Source organism: Oncorhynchus nerka, linkage group LG15, assembly GCF_034236695.1.
Source record: "Oncorhynchus nerka isolate Pitt River linkage group LG15, Oner_Uvic_2.0, whole genome shotgun sequence".
Lineage (NCBI taxonomy): Eukaryota > Metazoa > Chordata > Actinopteri > Salmoniformes > Salmonidae > Oncorhynchus > Oncorhynchus nerka.
The window spans coordinates 72,076,795-72,096,066 of NC_088410.1; the positions used below are offsets into that span (position 1 = coordinate 72,076,795).

General features: G+C 44.8%; 1 protein-coding gene and 1 pseudogene across 1 annotated transcript; one reads left to right on the forward strand and one right to left on the reverse strand.

Annotated features, from left to right (window-relative positions):
* Window positions 1-1,019: 1,019 nt before the first annotated feature.
* LOC115143255 (transcription factor HES-5-like) lies at window positions 1,020-2,143 on the reverse strand. The gene is made up of 2 exons (XM_029683456.2): window positions 1,952-2,143; window positions 1,020-1,841 (listed from the first exon to the last, which is right to left on the reverse strand). The coding sequence occupies exons 1-2, from the start codon at window positions 2,003-2,005 to the stop codon at window positions 1,407-1,409; spliced, it is 489 nt and encodes a 162-aa protein (XP_029539316.1). The 5' UTR covers window positions 2,006-2,143; the 3' UTR covers window positions 1,020-1,406.
* Window positions 2,144-11,880: 9,737 nt separating this feature from the next.
* LOC115143257 (transcription factor HES-5-like) lies at window positions 11,881-13,833 on the forward strand (annotated as a pseudogene).
* Window positions 13,834-19,272: the final 5,439 nt, after the last annotated feature.

Below are 19,272 nucleotides of genomic sequence, written 5' to 3' on the forward strand. Positions count from 1 at the left end.
ACAAATCCTGGGTACTTTATAGTGTCATTACAAAATTACGCCAAGTATTCCAGGGGCTGATCTAATTTGTGATACATACTGCAGTGGAAGGCATTGTTATGCAGATTTATGGAATAACATTATGTCTGTTATGCAGCACAATTGGGAGAGCTCAATGTAAATCCCCATCACCCTTTGAATTATATGATGTCCATTCTTCCCTTCAGTGATCAGTAGGCCTATTAATATTCACTGGTCATATCCAACTGTTTATGGTATTGTTGTACATTTCAGGTTTATGCCATATTCACATGGAGATTTTTATCAGATTCCTTTTTTTACTTTCTGGCCTCATACCAGCAATAAAATGCCATGCGTGAGATTGAGAATGTTGGAGCGAAATTCGACCACACACTTCTAATTGACAGTTCTGAATGGTGCGACTGTGGGAAAGAAGCTCAGGTTGCAGGTTAGGTAGGGCTTTCCGGAGGCGGCTGTGCTAGCTTTTGTGTTCTAAACAGCAGCTGTACCATTCAATTTGAAAATGTTTACTCAACAGAGTCGAGTCATTCATGCCTTCATTCTCCCGCCCAAAATCAACCTTCTGCTGCTTCTGGAGTGACAACACATTTAGAGGTTCTTCTGGTCGGGTTATATTAGAAAAATAGACCACTGCAAACAAAAACCACGAAATTACCGGGGAGTAATTAATGCCCTCAGCTCTTAAAAAGAATGAGCTTTACACAATATAAGATTAGGATTTTCAGTCGAAAATGCGGAGCCCACCTGTAGATTTTCATGGCTTCATTTACCCAAGTCATTATCTAAAGTATTACTAGGTCTAAATTATTGTGTAGGCCTATTGGTAGATCATTTTGTAATGTGTAACGTTGTCTTTTCATTCCATGGCGTCAAATCACATACCTGGCCCTCAGGTGCCACTTTATTGTATGTGCTCTGCTGAGTTGTAGCCTAAGTGTTGTGTCTACAAAGCATGGTTAGACTATACAATAGTTAGAGATTCATACATAAATTGTCATTTCATTTATTTATTGGGAATATTGCCACATCAATGTGATAGACAATGTTCCAATCACAGTTTGTTTCAGGACAAATTACAATTCAGCAACATAGGGCTGAGGTATTTTCCCAGAAATAGATACACCAATATATTATAATAATATATTTTACAATATGTAAAAACATTTTACTTCGCAATTGTAAAGTTCATAATACATGCACAATAGAGGATATTCTACACAGAAGAATAACAATAATTTTATATTTTACGAACAAAAGATAAAATTGTATAGGGAAGAATAATTTCCAACAAGAAGAGAGCATACAGGGTCGTGCTAGACCAAAATATTATCTGGTTTTGACATCGAAAGTTTCATTACTGAAAGTCTCCAAATAGGCTATGAGCATCACCAGGGTCTCCACATGGGCCCTCTTCCACCTGGGGTGACACGTTTCGGAGTGCTGCTGTTGTGAGGGACCGTTGCGCGGTTTGGACTCAGCACGACTCTATCACCGAGTTTCTGAGCGCGATTGAAGTGATTGAGAAGCTTCTGTTGTGAGCCAGTCGGCTGGTTTTTCGCTGAGAGGAAGCGCAGCGTCTCCTCCAGGCAGCGGGTGAATCCCTCCGCGTAGCTTTGGACAGGTGACGCTACGTTGAATGAAGCAGCAGGGCGCATGCTGTTGTCTTTCAGGTAAACCACAGCTGTCTCGAGAATGTCAGCCTTTTCCAGTTTCGAATTGGGTTGGTGTGCTTGAAGTTCGGTTTTGAGGAGTGTCTTGAGCTGTTCGATGCTGCTGTTAATGCGGTCTCGGCGCATCTTTTCCACCACTGGTTTTCTAAGCTGGAGAAAATAAAGGATCTGATTAGTTTAATTGCATTTTAAAAATCATGTTAAAATTCAAACATAACGTATTAAATTGATGAAGATAGAGGTAGCCTATTTGTACTTACTTTGATTTTATCTTTCGTGGTCATCACCATGTCGCAAATATTGACAGGAGCCATTGCTGTCGGTCAGTTGTTTGTTCTTGGTAGATAGTCGTCGGATGTTAGAACTGTGGTTTGTCCATCTCGACAGGGCTTCTGTATTTATACACTCATCACACTGTAAACCCGTGTGGGTCTCAGTTTGACAGGAGTTTCACACACTTGCTGGCCAATCAGGAACGCAGACAGTACAATGAAGAGGCTTCAATTACTTCATGCTAAATTGACTGTCTATTGCCTCAGGACAATGAGCATGTCCCAAGGGAACAGGTGGAGTGTGCAATAAAAGAGTGCTGTGAAGTAGTTGACTCTGTTGCTTGCAACTGCATTCCAAGATGTTGCATCATTCTCATGAAAGACTCAGACCAAAAGGCGGGAAAACAAGTCCTGAATAAGTGAATGGTCACCCAGAAGATTATTCAGTATCAAGGGACCTTACTGCTTTTTCGCGCATTTTTTTTGATAAATCAGTTATTTTGATGAATTCATTCAACCTTACAACATATTTCAATTGCGCATATTATTAGGATTCTAATAGCAACTCTTATATGGCCTACTATTGTATTATAATAAAAAATATTTACAACAGTATTATAATAAATATAGGCTTATAATTATGTTATTCTAAAACTATTATTATTATTATTGTTCTTCATCTTATTGTTGTTGTTGTTATATTGCTATATTGTATTTACTTCGCCACCATGGCCTTTTTTTGCCTTTACCTCCCTTATCTCACCTCATTTGCTCAGATCGTATATAGACTCATTTTACTACTGTATTATTGACTGTATGTTTGTTTTATTCCATGTGTAACTCTGTGTTGTTGTATGTGTCGAACTGCTTTGCTTTATCTTGGGCCAGGTCGCAATTGTAAATGAGAACTTGTTCTCAACTTGCCTACCTGGTTAAATAAAGGTGAAATCAAATTAAAATACATTTTTATTATTTTTACTATTATTATATGTATGTTGTCACTGTAATTATATATCTTTTCGATATAGGATATACAGAAACAGTCTGATAGCTTATGTGAACCTTTGTAAACTACTATTTTCTCTTAGTTAATTTTTTTTCAGGAATCGGTCAACAATGTATCAACATAATATTTTTCCATATGGCCCCTTGGGAATTAGATGCCTCATTGAGGACCGTGAGTAATGCGGTATTGAGAAAGGCACACTTCCATTGTTGCTCTGTTGAAAGTGTGCTGTGGGAAAGTTGGAACAACACAGTCTACAGGATTAGTTTTTGAAGAGAGGAGCAGCTGGCTTCTGTGCGCGGGAAACCTCTGTCAGCTCGGGTGAACTTTACAAGACCTGTTTCCCCCAAATGATTTATAAATCCACTAGAATACTATTTGGGTGCACTGTGTTGAAGCCACCGTGCTGCCATCTTGGCACTCCCCCACCATTGTAAAAAATATTTTGGAAGTTATAGAAATGCATTTATTAATGTCTAAATTAATTTTGTCACATTTATTATGTTACAGACAACTTAATGTATACTTTTAAATTATATTATGTTGTCTGTCTGTGCTGTCTGTGCTGTCTGTCTGTCTGTCTGTCTGTCTGTCTGTCTGTCTGTCTGTCTGTCTGTCTGTCTGTCTGTCTGTCTGTCTGTCTGTCTGTCTGTCTGTCTGTGTCTGTCTGTCTGTGTCTGTCTGTCTGTCTGTCTGTCTGTCTGTCTGTCTATAAACATTTTCCTTAAAGTATAATTACTTGTGTTACTGTCCCCACAACAACAAAACATATTTTAATACATTTAATTTTTCCCCTGAAACATTTAGTTGAAACACTGTAAAATTCCATTAATTTCTATGGAGGACTGCCCCTACTGGAGTGTCAATATGGCCGACAGGTGGCTTCAAAGCCTCACAATGGCCAATACATAGCATGGCAATCCAGGGTTTATATGCATTTATATGCATCCTTTTCATCTAAGGCACTGCATCGTAGTGCAACTGGTTCGATCCCGGGCTGTATCACAACCGGTCATGATCGGGAGTCCCATAGGGCGGCGCACAATTGGCCCAGCATCATCCAGGTTAGGGGAAGGTTTGGTCTGGGTATGCTGTCATTGTAAATAAGAATTTGTTCTTAACTGACTTGCCTAGTTAAATAAAGATAAAATAAATAAATACAAAATTAAGTAGACACCCCTTCAAATTAGTGGATTTGGCTATTTCAGCCACATCCATTGCAGATAAGTGTATAAAATCGAGCACACCGCCATGCAATCTCCATAGACAAACACTGGATGAAGAATGGCCTTACTGAAGAGCTCAGTGACATTCACTGTGGCACCTTCATACAGTAGGATGCCACCTTTCCAACAAGTGCTGTTATTGTGAAGTGGAAACTTCTAGGAACAATAATGGCTCAGTCGTGAAGTGGTAGGCCACACAAGCTCACAGAATAGGACAGTTCCAAACTGCCTCTGGAGGCAACGTCAGCACAAGAACTGTTCGCCAACAGCTTCATGAAATGGGGTTCCATGGCCGAGCAGCTGCACACAAGCCTAAAACTACCATGTGCAATGACAAGCTTCGGCTGGCCGCCATTGAACTCTGGACTCTTGAGCAGTGGAAATGCGTTCTCTGGAGTGATGAATCACGCTTCACCATCTGGGAGTCCGACTGACGAATTTGGGTTTGGAGGATGCCAGGAGAACACACTGTTCCAACATCTAGTGGAAAGCCTTCCCAGAAGAGTGGAGGATGTTGTAGCAGCAAAGGAGGGAGCAACTCCAAATGAATGCCCATGATTTTGGAATGAGGTTCGATGAGCTGGTGTCCACATACTTTTGGTCATGTAGTGTACAGCCTTTGCTGACGTAAGGGCATTCATACTTCTTTCTCAGAGCTGTTGAGCAGAGCTGTTGTGAAGGAAGTTGTCAAGGAAGTGAATTTGTGTTTATACAGGACCTCCCGCCCCCACCTACCATCAACCAATTAATGTCTAAGCCGAGCTATATCAATCAAATGTATTTATAAAGCCCTTTTATCATCGGCCGATATCACAAAGTGCTATACAGAAACCCAGCCTAAAACCCCAAACAGCAAGCACTGTTACAAAATTTAGGAGGCGTACGGCTATGCAGTACAGAGCTTAATTTGTTCTCTGCATGGATCCAGATCCTCCACAGTTGCGTCACACCCTCCATACGGAGCCTCTGATCACATTTTCAGATCAAGCATAAAAGATGCTGCATGGTCAATCTGATGTCTGAATTAGCCGTACAGCGTTTACGGGGATATGGCCTCTGCAGAAGTCAGGGCATTCATACTTCTTGCACTTCGAGGAGCAGCACAGAGCTGTTGAGCAGAGTTGCTGTGAAGGAAGTTGTCAAGGAAGTGAGTTTGTGTTTATACAGGACCCCTTGCCCTCACCTACCATCAACCAATCATGTCAATGTGGAGCTATTTTTACCAAATTTGGGTGGCGCACAGCGATGCAGTAAGGAGGTCATTTTGGCTTCTGTATGCCTCCGGAGGCTCCGCCATTTTCGGATCAAGCATAAATTCGCTTTAAAGTGTCTCTTAAGGCATCAGTCCGGTTGTGCAACAACTGTGGAATGTTAGAATTTCAATGCAATTTGGTATTGTTAACGTCCACAAAATTCCCCAGATAATAAAGACTTGTTTATTTTCAATGGGAAAAGTGTGCAGCAACAATTGCTGGCAACATTGCTCAGCAACATTGCCGAAAAAAATTGCCAATGTATCATGGCCTTAAGTGTGTGTGTATGCCTATACTGTATACGGCCGCCCAACAACCTGCCCGCTTGACCCTATTCCCTCCTCTCTTCTCCAGACCATTTCCGGAGACCTTCTCCCTTACCTCACCTCGCTCATCAACTCATCCCTGACCGCTGGCTACGTCCCTTCTGTCTTCAAGAGAGCGAGAGTTGCACCCCTTCTGAAAAAACCTACACTCGATCCCTCCGATGTCAACAACTACAGACCAGTATCCCTTCTTTCTTTTCTCTCCAAAACTCTTGAACGTGCCGTCCTTGGCCAGCTCTCCCGCTATCTCTCTCAGAATGACCTTCTTGATCCAAATCAGTCAGGTTTCAAGACTAGTCATTCAACTGAGACTGCTCTTCTCTGTATCACGGAGGCCCTCCGCACTGCTAAAGCTAACTCTCTCTCCTCTGCTCTCATCCTTCTAGACCTATCGGCTGCCTTCGATACTGTGAACCATCAGATCCTCCTCTCCACCCTCTCCGAGTTGGGCATCTCCGGCGCGGCCCACGCTTGGATTGCGTCCTACCTGACAGGTCGCTCCTACCAGGTGGCGTGGCGAGAATCTGTCTCCTCACCACGCGCTCTCACCACTGGCGTCCCCCAGGGCTCTGTTCTAGGCCCTCTCCTATTCTCGCTATACACCAAGTCACTTGGCTCTGTCATAACCTCACATGGTCTCTCCTATCATTGCTATGCAGACGACACACAATTAATCTTCTCCTTTCCCCTTCTGATGACCAGGTGGCGAATCGCATCTCTGCATGTCTGGCAGACATATCAGTGTGGATGACGGATCACCACCTCAAGCTGAACCTCGGCAAGACGGAGCTGCTCTTCCTCCCGGGAAGGACTGCCCATTCCATGATCTCGCCATCACGGTTGACAACTCCATTGTGTCCTCCTCCCAGAGCGCTAAGAACCTTGGCGTGATCCTGGACAACACCCTGTCGTTCTCAACTAACATCAAGGCGGTGGCCCGTTCTTGTAGGTTCATGCTCTACAACATCCGCAGAGTACGACCCTGCCTCACACAGGAAGCAGCGCAGGTCCTAATCCAGGCACTTGTCATCTCCCGTCTGGATTACTGCAACTCGCTGTTGGCTGGGCTCCCTGCCTGTGCCATTAAACCCCTACAACTCATCCAGAACGCCGCAGCCCGTCTGGTGTTCAACCTTCCCAAGTTCTCTCACGTCACCCCGCTCCTCCGCTCTCTCCACTGGCTTCCAGTTGAAGCTCGCATCCGCTACAAGACCATGGTGCTTGCCTACGGAGCTGTGAGGGGAACGGCACCTCAGTACCTCCAGGCTCTGATCAGGCCCTACACCCAAACAAGGGCACTGCGTTCATCCACCTCTGGCCTGCTCGCCTCCCTACCACTGAGGAAGTACAGTTCCTGCGCAGCCCAGTCAAAACTGTTCGCTGCTCTGGCCCCCCAATGGTGGAACAAACTCCCTCACGACGCCAGGACAGCGGAGTCAATCACCACTTTCCGGAGACACCTGAAACCCCACCTCTTTCAGGAATACCTAGGATAGGATAAAGTAATCCTTCTCACCCCCTTAAAAGATTTAGATGCACTATTGTAAAGTGGCTGTTCCACTGGATGTCTTAAGGTGAACGCACCAATTTGTAAGTCGCTCTGGATAAGAGCGTCTGCTAAATGACTTAAATGTAAATGTAAATGTATAAGATAATGTAGCTAGAAAACAACATGCTGAGTCAATAGCCTGTCTACTTAAAAAATAGTTGGGTGCTGCTGAATCCTCTTAGATCTTCTATAAAAATAAATGGACAGCCCTCCAGCCATTTTTTTTATTCACCCTGTTTCTGTGTATTTTTCTATCTTCAGGATTACTGGAGATTGTGAGATTGTCTTAACCAGCCTTGCGTCTCCCAGATGTATCCCTCTTCCTCTCCCGCCGAACTGGGCCATGTAAAAAGGGCATAATGCATTCCTGGCTGTTTTGCTGAACCAGGCTTTGACTCTGGGTGCCCCTACGAGGGCACAGCTCTCTCACAAAGAGAGGGGCAGGTGCTTGGCGTCACGCGCCTCATCAAGTAGGGGGGTATCCTTGTGACTTGAACCACACAGGGAACCTGGGAAATGCCTGACCTCTCTTTATACCAGAGAAATCCCCCTTGATGTGTGCGCCGGTCTATGGCATTCCATGGACATGAAATTCACAGTAAAGGCGTGCAGAGGACAAAGCCACTTGAAGCGGGAAATTGTGGTATTGTCAAATGTACGCCTTCTGTCTTAATCAAGGCCTCTTTTAGTATTGTCACTGGGGCAGTGTGTTGGTGGCCAGTTATAAGAGGTATTAACACACGCACACATAATACATCATCCTCTAGCTCTGCAATATACCGCAGAAGGTTATTTCCATTAACTTGACCTGGAGTGTACAGGTTCAATATTCTGAAGGTATCATTGGATTGTGTATTTACTTTATGCTCATGTGTTTATTCCATTATATGACTTAACAAATAACAAATAACATTTCATTGGCTTCACATGATAGCAGTCACAAGTCTTATTATTTTTATTCCAGTATGATCTACCTGTTACTTCCTCTAGGTGTGTGGAGTTTGTGAGAGGCCTGGGCTCCCCAGCAGAGGTCCAGATGGTCTATTGAGGTCCAGGCATAATGAGGGTGTATGGATCAGTGGTGGCCGCAGCCCTGAATGGGGGCTTAAGTGTGGGAAAGAGGGGCAGGTCTGAGCTCTCACACATTCCTCACTGGAGAGGGAGAGGGCTTTGGCTGAACACAGAGGCATCTGGATTCAAAGCCATGGAGACTGTTTGGCGTGTGTGTGTGTGTGTGTGTGTGTGTGTGTGTGTGTGTGTGTGTGTGTGTGTGTGTGTGTGTGTGTGTGTGTGTGTGTGTGTGTGTGTGTGTGTGTGTGTGTGTGGAGGGGCTCATAATGAAGCCATCACTTTTTCTTCGTAAATAGATGGAATGTGCACATTGGAATGTGATGTGACTCAAATGATGGGTTTTCATCTGCATAGTCATGTCTCACTTAGAAATGTGTCTTAAATTATTTTATTTTTTTAAACCTTTATTTAACAGTTACTGGCCCAACACTCTAACCACTAGGCTACCTGCCGCCCCATCTTTAAAGAGATAAGAAAAGACGGACCAGAGAGGATTTCCCTCCAAAAGACCCTTGCCATCTGTCTCTTTACACACATATTAGCATGGCTATTTATAAGGCACATCAAGCATGAAAAAAAAAACTAAAACATTTTGTCCATTTATTTTAGAACAACCATTTGAGTCAAGTGTCTAGTAAGTTATTGAAGTATGTAGACATATGCAAATTCTATTGACTTATTCAGGAGCGATAGGAGAAACACTATTTAGTAATAGCCTCTGAAATGATGTGTGATGTTTGCAGGTTGATTTGTATTGTCATGAATCTTGTCCTGAAGGCAGAACTGAGTGATTCCTCCTTAGATAGGCCAGCTGCAAAGTCAACATAGTCTATATTGTAAAAATTTATGGAAACAAAAACATACATTTTAGGTTGGGGTTAGGCATTAGGGTAAACAGTGTGGTTAAGATTTTATTACTTTATGACTGTGCTAGCTAGTGACCACTGCAGAGCTGCCTCCATGACGAAAAACGCTAACCTACTGTTTGGAGGCTTCAGTGGGAGAAGATGTTTGCCTGCAGGTTCCATGTATGTGAGGCCAGAGGAGATTAAAAGAGGAGAGGTGTAATCAGTGGGAGGTAAGTGTGCACACACACAGGCCAGGGCATGTGAACGAGGGCGTTAGAGGGGAACACGCGCGCACCCTGGCTCAGTGGTGCCTCTGATCTGGGCAGCATGTTGAAAGGGTGTCCCTAGAGGGGGGCGAAGCGGCGGTGGATGGAGGAGCAGTGGGGTGTGCTCTAATGATCGGAGGATGTGTGAGTAGGATCCTGTCCTGCTTTCCCACACTCTCATTTATTAGATATTTTCTGTGGGGGCTGAGTGCATGGGGGCGAGGTGTCCAACAATAGAAGTGTGCCTTCCCAGAGGGCGCTGGATAATTGTATTAATTGGCATCAACAATGGGAATGTTTCTCTCCCTCTCCCCCCTCTGGTGTACCTTTCTAATGCTTTCTGTTTGTACATGTGAAAGACAGAGAAGATGTAAATGGTAAATCAGTTATGTCAGGGGAGATACATTTTTTAATTGATATAGCACAATTACAGTATTAACACAATATTGCAGTACATTCCATTTGATCTATTTGAATTAATGTTGATTTCAATTACCACTATGTGTTCTGATATATAGTAATTGTCTCCTTAATAGGTTAACATTAATTTCTGCAATGTGAAGTGGGCAATATCTTCACTCAGCAAAAAAAGAAACATCCTCTCACTGTCAATTGCATTTACTTTCAGCAAACTTAGCATGTGTAAATACTTGTATGAACATAACAAGATTCAACAACTGAGACATAAACTGAAAGAGTTCCACAGACATGTGACTAACAGAAACGGAATAATGTGTCTCTGAACAAAGGGGGTCAAAATCAAAAGTAACAGTCAGCATCTGGTGTGGCCACCAGCTGCATTAAGTACTGTAGTGCATCTCCTCCTCATGGACTGCACCAGACTTGCCAGTTCTTGCTGTGAGATGTTACCCCACTCTTCCACCAAGGCACCTGCAAGTTCCTAGACATTTCTGGGGGGAATGAACCTAACCCTCAACCTCCGATCCAACAGGTCCCAAACGTGCTCAATGGGATTGAGATCCGGGCTCTTCACTGGCCATGGCAGAACACTGACATTCCTGTCTTGCAGGAAATCACGCACAGAACGAGCAGTAGGGTGGCATTGTCATGCTGGAGGGTCATGTCAGGATGAGCCTGCAGGAAGGGTACCACATGAGGGAGGAGGATGTCTTCTCTGTAACTCACAGCGTTGAGATTGTCTGCAATGACAACAAGCTCAGTCCGATTATGCTGTGACACACCGCACCATGATGGACCCTCCACCTCCAAATTGATCCCGCTCCAGAGTACAGGCCTTGTGTAATGCTCATTCCTTCGACGATAAACGCAAATCCGACCATCACCCCTGGTGAGACAAAACCGCGACTTGTCAGTGAAGAGCACTTCTTGCCAGTCCTGTCTAGTCCAGCGACGGTGGGGTTGTACCCATAGCCGATGTTGTTGTTGGTGATGTCTGGTGAGGACCTACCTTACAACAGGCCTACAAGCCCTCAGTCCAGCCTCTCTCAGCCTATTGCGGACAGTCTGACCACTGATGGAGGGATTATGCGTTCCTGGTGTAACTCCGGCAGTTGTTGTTGCCACCCTGTACCTGTCCCGCAGATGTGATGTTCGGATGTGCCAATCCTGTGCAGGTGTTGTTACACGTGGTCTGCCACTGCGAGGACGATCAGCTGTCTGTCCTATCTCCCTGTAGTGCTGTCTTAGGCGTCTCACAGTACGGGCATTGCAATTTATTGCCCTGGCCACATCTGCAGTCCTCATGCCTCCTGGGCATCTTTCTTTTGTTTTTTTTCAGAGTCAGTAGAAAGGCCTCTTTAGTGTCCTAAGTTTTTATAACTGTGACCTTAATTGCCTACCGTCTGTAGGCTGTTAGTGTTTTAACGACCGTTCCACAGGTGCATGTTCATTAATTGTTTATGGTTCATTGAACAAGCATGGGAAACAGTGTTTAAACCTTTTACAATGAAGATCTGTGAAGTTATTTGGATTTTTACTAATTATCTTTGAAAGACAGGGTCCTGAAAAAGGGACGTTTCTTTTTTTGCTGAGTTTATATGCCTTGAGGATCCCTTATCAAGTCTACTGTCTGACTCAGTCCCCATCTGCAAAGGTCTTATAGAGAATGTTCCCAGGTAAAAAGAGTGTGACACCCTGCTTGTGTTCAGTCTGTGCCTCTGATATCTGCAGTAGCATTCATTTGTTGGCCAGTTAACCATGAGATAATTGATGCCTCTCCCATTGTTGTGTTTGCCTCGCCCACTGACCTCAGAGTGTGGGAAAGCTAATCCAGCCTGGGACTCATGGTTTTGTAATGATAATGTCTTCCTATAAATAGGGGAGTGGGCTCCTCTCTCAGCTCACAACTCAACTTCCTCAGAGAAGCACACACACTCTCTCTCTTTACCAGAATGGCTCCTACCTACACAAGCGGCTCTGCCAACACCATGCTCTCTGCTGAAGACATAGCATAAAATAAATATTATTTATAACATATGTTTGTGTCATTGTTTACTTTTGAATACTTTTCTTCATGATTTGAACTTTAAGGACATATAACTAACCTAATGCCCTCTTCTCTTCATCAGCTAAGAAAACCAGTTGGGGAGGAGATGTGTAGAGACCGCATCAACACCTGCATAGAGCAGCTCAAGACCCTGCTGGAGAGGGAGTTCCACAAACAGGACCCCAACACCAAGCTGGAGAAGGCTGACATCCTGGAGATGACGGTGGGGTTCCTGACGCAGAAGCTGCAGCCTCAGAGCCCAGTCCCCCAGAGGGCCCACAGTGAGGGCTTACTCCCAGTGCTGGAGGGAGACCCTGCACTTCCTGTCTTCCAGCTCCATGAAGGACATGATGCTTCAGAACCTCCAGAGAGCTGGCCAGGACGTCTGCACCTCCTCGCCACTCTCCTCCCAACATCAACACCACAGCCAGGGCCCAGTGAAGCAGGCCACCAGTGGTCACAAAACAGTGTGGAGGCCCTGGTAGAAGCACTACTTGGAGACTCTCTATCTCACAAACTGGATGGGTGTTTACCATCTTTCTTGCTGCAGGAAATACATTTCCAAACGTTATATTGAAATGACATTATTTTCTTGTTATATATGAAATTATTTCTACTGATGTGATTATTATTCTCTCTCAGAGAATAAGCTGAAAAACATATTTGTATCACTTTATAATGAAGAATATGTTTAATATTTTATATGTGTATGTTTACGCGTGTATGCATTTTGTGCTCACTTGATGCACCAATGTGTCCTTTAGTCCTTTCATTTTCTTTGAAGAGGATTGTTATAGTTATATATTTACATTTATGGTTGCTTAGCCAACTGAAATCTTGCGTTAACCATATTGTATGTACTGACCTATTGAAGGGTATTTACAAATGCTTTGATATGCCTTTTGTAAAGGCTTTTTGGGACATTGTTGTTCCACCATAGGCACTGTTGTGCTGTGAAATGTATTGTTGACACTGTGTGTCTTTTATTCTCACTTGATAAAGTGAACATACATCCAAAAAGGATTCCAATTAATGTTTTGGAAAGTAACCATACTGTGTTTGTGTGTTTCTAAAGGAGCTGTAATTAACTGGGGGATAATGGGACATAACGTATGAAAAACAATGTAGAGGGAAGATGGAATGTAACTAATTTAACTGAAGTGGAAGTTAACAGGAAATGACAGATAATGCAAACAGGCAGTGTACTGGTAAATACTGTAGTTAGAAGTGCAGGTATCTGTACACATCAGCACATGAGGATTTATTATCGTGTTTATCAGTGCAATGTATCTACTCCTGGGCAGAGAACAGCCTCACTTCTGATTGGTGAAAAAAGAAAGGAAGGATGATATGTAAAAAAAAAAAACATAAATTATAATCTTTCACTAAGTTATCCATTTAATGCCCTTAAACCTAAGTTGTATGGTCGCAATTACTGTAATGGAATTCCCTATCTAGCCCATTACCTTGAAGCTCTTGGAGACTTCTGCATTGCTGTGTGGGGCACCTATTTTCAAATGTAAGTGTTAAAAATAGCTGCCTGACAGAATATAGTGATCCACGTCTCGACACCAACCTGGAAATCTTGCATATGGTTTATCTGGACTTTTACATGAACATATTCGAGACAAGTTATTGGGGTGGTAGGTAGCCTAGTGGTTAGAGTGTTATACTAGTAACCGAAAGGTTCCAAGATCGAATCCCGAGCTGACAAGGTAAAAATCCTTTGTTCTGCAACTGAACTGTTCCCAGGCCGTCATTGAAAATAAGAATTTGTTCTTAACTGACTTGCCTAGTTAAACAAAGGTTAAATTAATTGGAAGTAATGTACAGTAATTGGAATAATCAAGAGATCTGAATAAAGATATAAAAGCATTGTAACATGTTTATTAGTGTTTATTAATCCAAGATGGCGTAGCAGTCGGACGTGTGTTTTGTCTTGTCCCGTCCTGTATAGTGTAAATATAGTTTTTTTTCCTCTTTTTTTTCCGTATATATTTCGTACATATTTTAATCTCACTTCCCAACCACAGGCTGAATATACTCTCCTGCAACCCGCATCACCCAATGTGGTACGGATCTGCTTTTTCTATGCTTTAGAATCGGAACCCTCATCAGAAGCTAGCCGCTAACTAGCTACTAGCTAGCCACTGCTAGCGGTCTTCAACGCTAACTAGGACACCAGCGCGACATCTACCCAAAGCATATCAGACTGCTTTTTCTCTACCACATCTCCGGATTCCTACCGCAAGCTCTGAAGCTTTATACCGGATCATCGTAAATAGCTAGCTGCAATCCGAGTGGCTACTCCTGGCTAACGTCTCTGTCCCAGAGCAAGCACCAGTTAGCCTGGAGCTAGCCTCGAGCTAAGCCCATCTCCCGACTACCCGAAGAGGTCCAAAAATACCTAATTTGCCAACTGGCCTGGACCCTCTACTGACCCTCTACTGCCGACACGGAGCCCCGCCGATCCATCACGACTGGTCCGCCGACATAATCGTCCGAGGGGGTTTCAACAGGCTTTTCCGCTGCGACATCGCCAAAGATCCATCTGCTGGCCAAGGCCCGCGAGCTTTCTGAATCGCTGTATCTCCAGCTCACCGCATGAAGAGGAATAAATAAACAGACTCACCCCATCGCGACGTCCCCCAAAGGTTAACTCTCTAGCCCTCGCTATCTCCCTGCTTGCTAATTCGGCCTGCTAACGGCTAGCTTGTCAAGCTCCGGTCCGCTAACTGCTACCTTGTCTAGCTCGGGCCTACGAACTGTTAGCTTGTTAGCACAGGCCTGCTAACCGTCTGTACCACCGCGTCCCAATCACTCTCTGACCCCATTTACTTTCTATCTCTTTTTGATTTTTAATTTGTTTATACCTTCCGGAAACCTGCCTCACCCAATGTGATACGGAATCGCTATTACTTTTACTCTTATTTTTATTTTTATGACACACTCAAGAACCTCCAGACGCTAACCAGCTAACTAGCTACAAGCTAGTTAGTCATTGTTAGTTTAAAAAAAAAAAAAAAAAAAAAAAAAAAACCTGGATAACACTCGCCAGCCCCCCTGCCCATCCACCGCTGCCCCCTGGACACTGATCTCTTGGCTACATAGCTGACGCACGCTGGACTGTCCATTAATCACGGTACTCCTTTCTGCTTGTTTGTCTTACCTGTCGGCCCCGTTGCCTAGTCAACGCCATTTTACCTGCTGTTTGTTGTGCTAGCGGATTAGCCTCGCCTACTGTTTTTAGCTAGCTTTCCAAATTCAACATCTGTGATTACTGTATGCCTCGCTGTATGTCTCTCTCAGATGTCAATATGCCTTGTATACTGTTGTTCAGGTTAGTTATAATTGTTTTAGTTCACAATGGAGCCCCTAGACCCACTCTGCATACCCCTGTTACCTCCTTTGTCCCACCTCCCACACATGCGGTGACCTCACCCATTACAACCAGCATGTCCAGAGATACAACCTGTCTCATCATCACCCAGTGCCTGGGCTTACCTCCGCTGTACCCGCACCCCACCATACCCCTGTCTGTGCATTATGCCCTGAATATATTCTACCATGCCCAGAAACCTGCTCCTCTTATCCTCTGCCCCCAACGCTCTAGGCGACCAGTTTTGATAGCCTTTAGCCGCACCCTCATACTACTCCTTCTCTGTTCCGCGGGTGATGTGGAGGTAAACCCAGGCCCTGCATGTCCCCAGGTACCCTCATTTGTTGACTTCTGTGATCGAAAAAGCCTTGGTTTTATGCATGTCAACATCAGAAGCCTCCTCCCTAAGTTTGTTTTACTCACTGCTTTAGCACACTCTGCTAACCCTGATGTCCTTGCCGTGTCTGAATCCTGGCTCAGGAAGGCCACCAAAAATTCAGAGATTTCCATACCCAACTATAACATCTTCCGTCAAGATAGAACTACCAAAGGGGGCGGAGTTGCAGTCTACTGCAGAGATAGCCTGCAAAGTAACGTCATACTTTCCAGGTCCATACCCAAACAGTTCAAACTACTAATTTTGAAAATTACCCTCTCCAGAAATAAGTCTCTCACTGTTGCCGCCTGCTACCGGCCACCCTCAGCTCCCAGCTGTGCCCTGGACACCATTTGTGAATTGATCGCCCCCATCTAGCTTCAGAGTTTGTTCTGTTAGGTGACCTAAACTGGGATATGCTTAACACCCCGGCAGTCCTACAATGTAAGCTAGATGCCCTCAATCTCACTCAAATCATCAAGGAACCCACCAGGTACAACCCTAACTCTGTAAACAAGGGCACCCTCATAGACGTCATCCTGACCAACTGGCCCTCCAAATACACCTCCGCTGTCTTCAACCAGGATCTCAGCGATCACTGCCTCATTGCCTGTATCCGCCACGGAGCCGCAGTCAAACGACCACCCCTCATCACTGTCAAACGCTCCCTAAAACACTTCTGTGAGCAGGCCTTTCTAATCGACCTGGCCCGGGTATCCTGGAAGGACATTGACCTCATCCCGTCAGTTGAGGATGCCTGGTCATTCTTTAAAAGTAACTTCCTCACCATTTTAGATAAGCATGCTCCGTTCAAAAATGCAGAACCAAGAACAGATACAGCCCTTGGTTCACTCCAGACCTGACTGCCCTCGACCAGCACAAAAACATCCTGTGGCGGACTGCAATAGCATCGAATAGCCCCGTGATATGCAACTGTTCAGGAAGTCAGGAACCAATACACGCAGTCAGTCAGGAAAGCTAAGGCCAGCTTCTTCAGGCAGAAGTTTGCATCCTGTAGCTCCAACTCCAAAAAGTTCTGGGACACTGTGAAGTCCATGGAGAACAAGAGTACCTCCTCCCAGCTGCCCACTGCACTGAGGCTAGGTAACACGGTCTCCACCGATAAATCCACGATTATCGAAAGCTTCAATAAGCACTTCTCAACGGCTGGCCATGCCTTCCGCCTGGCTACTCCAACCTCGGCCAACAGCTCCGCCCCCCGCAGCTCCTCGCCCAAGCCTCTCCAGGTTCTCCTTTACCCAAATCCAGATAGCAGATGTTCTGAAAGAGCTGCAAAACCTAGACCCGTACAAATCAGCTGGGCTTGACAATCTGGACCCTCTATTTCTGAAACTATCTGCCGCCATTGTCGCAACCCCTATTACCAGCCTGTTCAACCTCTCTTTCATATCGTCTGAGATCCCCAAGGATTGAAAGCTGCCGCAGTCATCCCCCTCTTCAAAGGGGGAGACACCCTGGACCCAAACTGCTATAGACCTATATCCATCCTGCCCTGCCTATCTAAGGTCTTCGAAAGCCAAGTCAACAAACAGGTCACTGACCATCTCGAATCCCACCGTACCTTCTCCGCTGTGCAATCTGGTTTCCGAGCCGGTCACGGGTGCACCTCAGCCACGCTCAAGGTACTAAACGATATCATAACCGCTATCGATAAAAGACAGTACTGTGCAGCCGTCTTCATCGACCTCGCCAAGGCTTTCGACTCTGTCAATCACCATATTCTTATCGGCAGACTCAATAGCCTCGGTTTCTCGGATGACTGCCTTGCCTGGTTCACCAATTACTTTGCAGACAGAGTTCAGTGTGTCAAATCGGAGGGCATGCTGTCCGGTCCTCTGGCAGTCTCTATGGGGGTGCCACAGGGTTCAATTCTCGGGCCGACTCTTTTCTCTGTATATATCAATGATGTTGCTCATGCTGCGGGCGATTCCCTGATCCACCTCTACGCAGACGACACCATTCTATATACTTTCGGCCCGTCATTGGACACTGTGCTATCTAACCTCCAAACGAGCTTCAATGCCATACAGCACTCCTTCCGTGGCCTCCAACTGCTCTTAAACGCGAGTAAAACCAAATGCATGCTTTTCAACCGATCGCTGCCTGCACCTGCATGCCCGACTAGCATCACCACCCTGGATGGTTCCGACCTTGAATATGTGGACATCTATAAGTACCTAGGTGTCTGGCTAGACTGCAAACTCTCCTTCCAGACTCACATCAAACATCTCCAATCGAAAATCAAATCAAGAGTCGGCTTTCTATTCCGCAACAAAGCCTCCTTCACTCACGCCGCCAAGCTTACCCTAGTAAAACTGACTATCCTACCGATCCTCGATTTCGGCGATGTCATCTACAAAATGGCTTCCAACACTCTACTCAGCAAACTGGATGCAGTCTATCATAGTGCCATCCGTTTTGTCACCAAAGCACCTTATACCACCCACCACTGCGACTTGTATGCTCTAGTCGGCTGGCCCTCGCTACATATTCGTCGCCAGACCCACTGGCTCCAGGTCATCTACAAGTCCATGCTAGGTAAAGCTCCGCCTTATCTCAGTTCACTGGTCACGATGGCAACACCCATCCGTAGCACACGCTCCAGCAGGTGTATCTCACTGATCATCCCTAAAGCCAACACCTCATTTGGCCGCCTTTTGTTCCAGTACTCTGCTGCCTGTGACTGGAATGAACTGCAAAAATCGCTGAAGTTGGAGACTTTTATCTCCCTCACCAACTTCAAACATCAGCTATCCGAGCAGCTAACCGATCGCTGCAGCTGTACATAGTCTATTGGTAAATAGCCCACCCATTTTCACCTACCTCATCCCCATACTGTTTTTATACTGTTTTTTTATTTGATTTATTTATTTACTTTTCTGCTCTTTTGCACACCAATATCTCTACCTGTACATGACCATCTGATCATTTATCACCCCAGTGTTAATCTGCAAAATTGTATTATTCGCCTACCTCCTCATGCCTTTTGCACACATTGTATATAGACTGCCCATTTTTTTTCTACTGTGTTATTGACTTGTTAATTGCTTACTCCATGTGTAACTCTGTGTTGTCTGTTCACACTGCTATGCTTTATCTTGGCCAGGTCGCAGTTGCAAATGAGAACTTGTTCTCAACTAGCCTACCTGGTTAAATAAAGGTGAAATAAAATAAAATAAATAAAAATATTTGTCATGAGACATACAGTATCTGTGGGTGATGGAACTGCTTGTCTTGAATAGTTTGTACACTGACTGTGTAGGTCTGGAGCTCACCATGCTTTCACACACTCCTCAACCCTTAACAGCCCTGATTGGGACAATAGATAACATCAATGACTTAGTGTGTGAGTGTCAATGTGATTGAGTGAGTGCACGTACGTGCATGACTAAGAGTTAGAGAGATCCCGTGCATGGGCTATGGGTGGAGAAGCAGTCAGTGAGGCTAGAAGAGGGAGTGTGCAATGGTGGTAGTTATGTGGGTGAGAGATGGTGTGTGTGTGCTCAAGGTGTGTAGACTTT

Excerpts from the sequence above, each read along its gene's own strand:
- LOC115143255 (XM_029683456.2), bottom strand. The coding sequence starts at position 2,005 with ATGGCTCCTGTCAATATTTGCGACATGGTGATGACCACGAAAGATAAA. Across the intron at positions 1,842-1,951 it reads CCACGAAAGATAAAATCAAA|CTTAGAAAACCAGTGGTGGA; the intron begins GTAAGTACAAAT and ends TATTTTCTCCAG.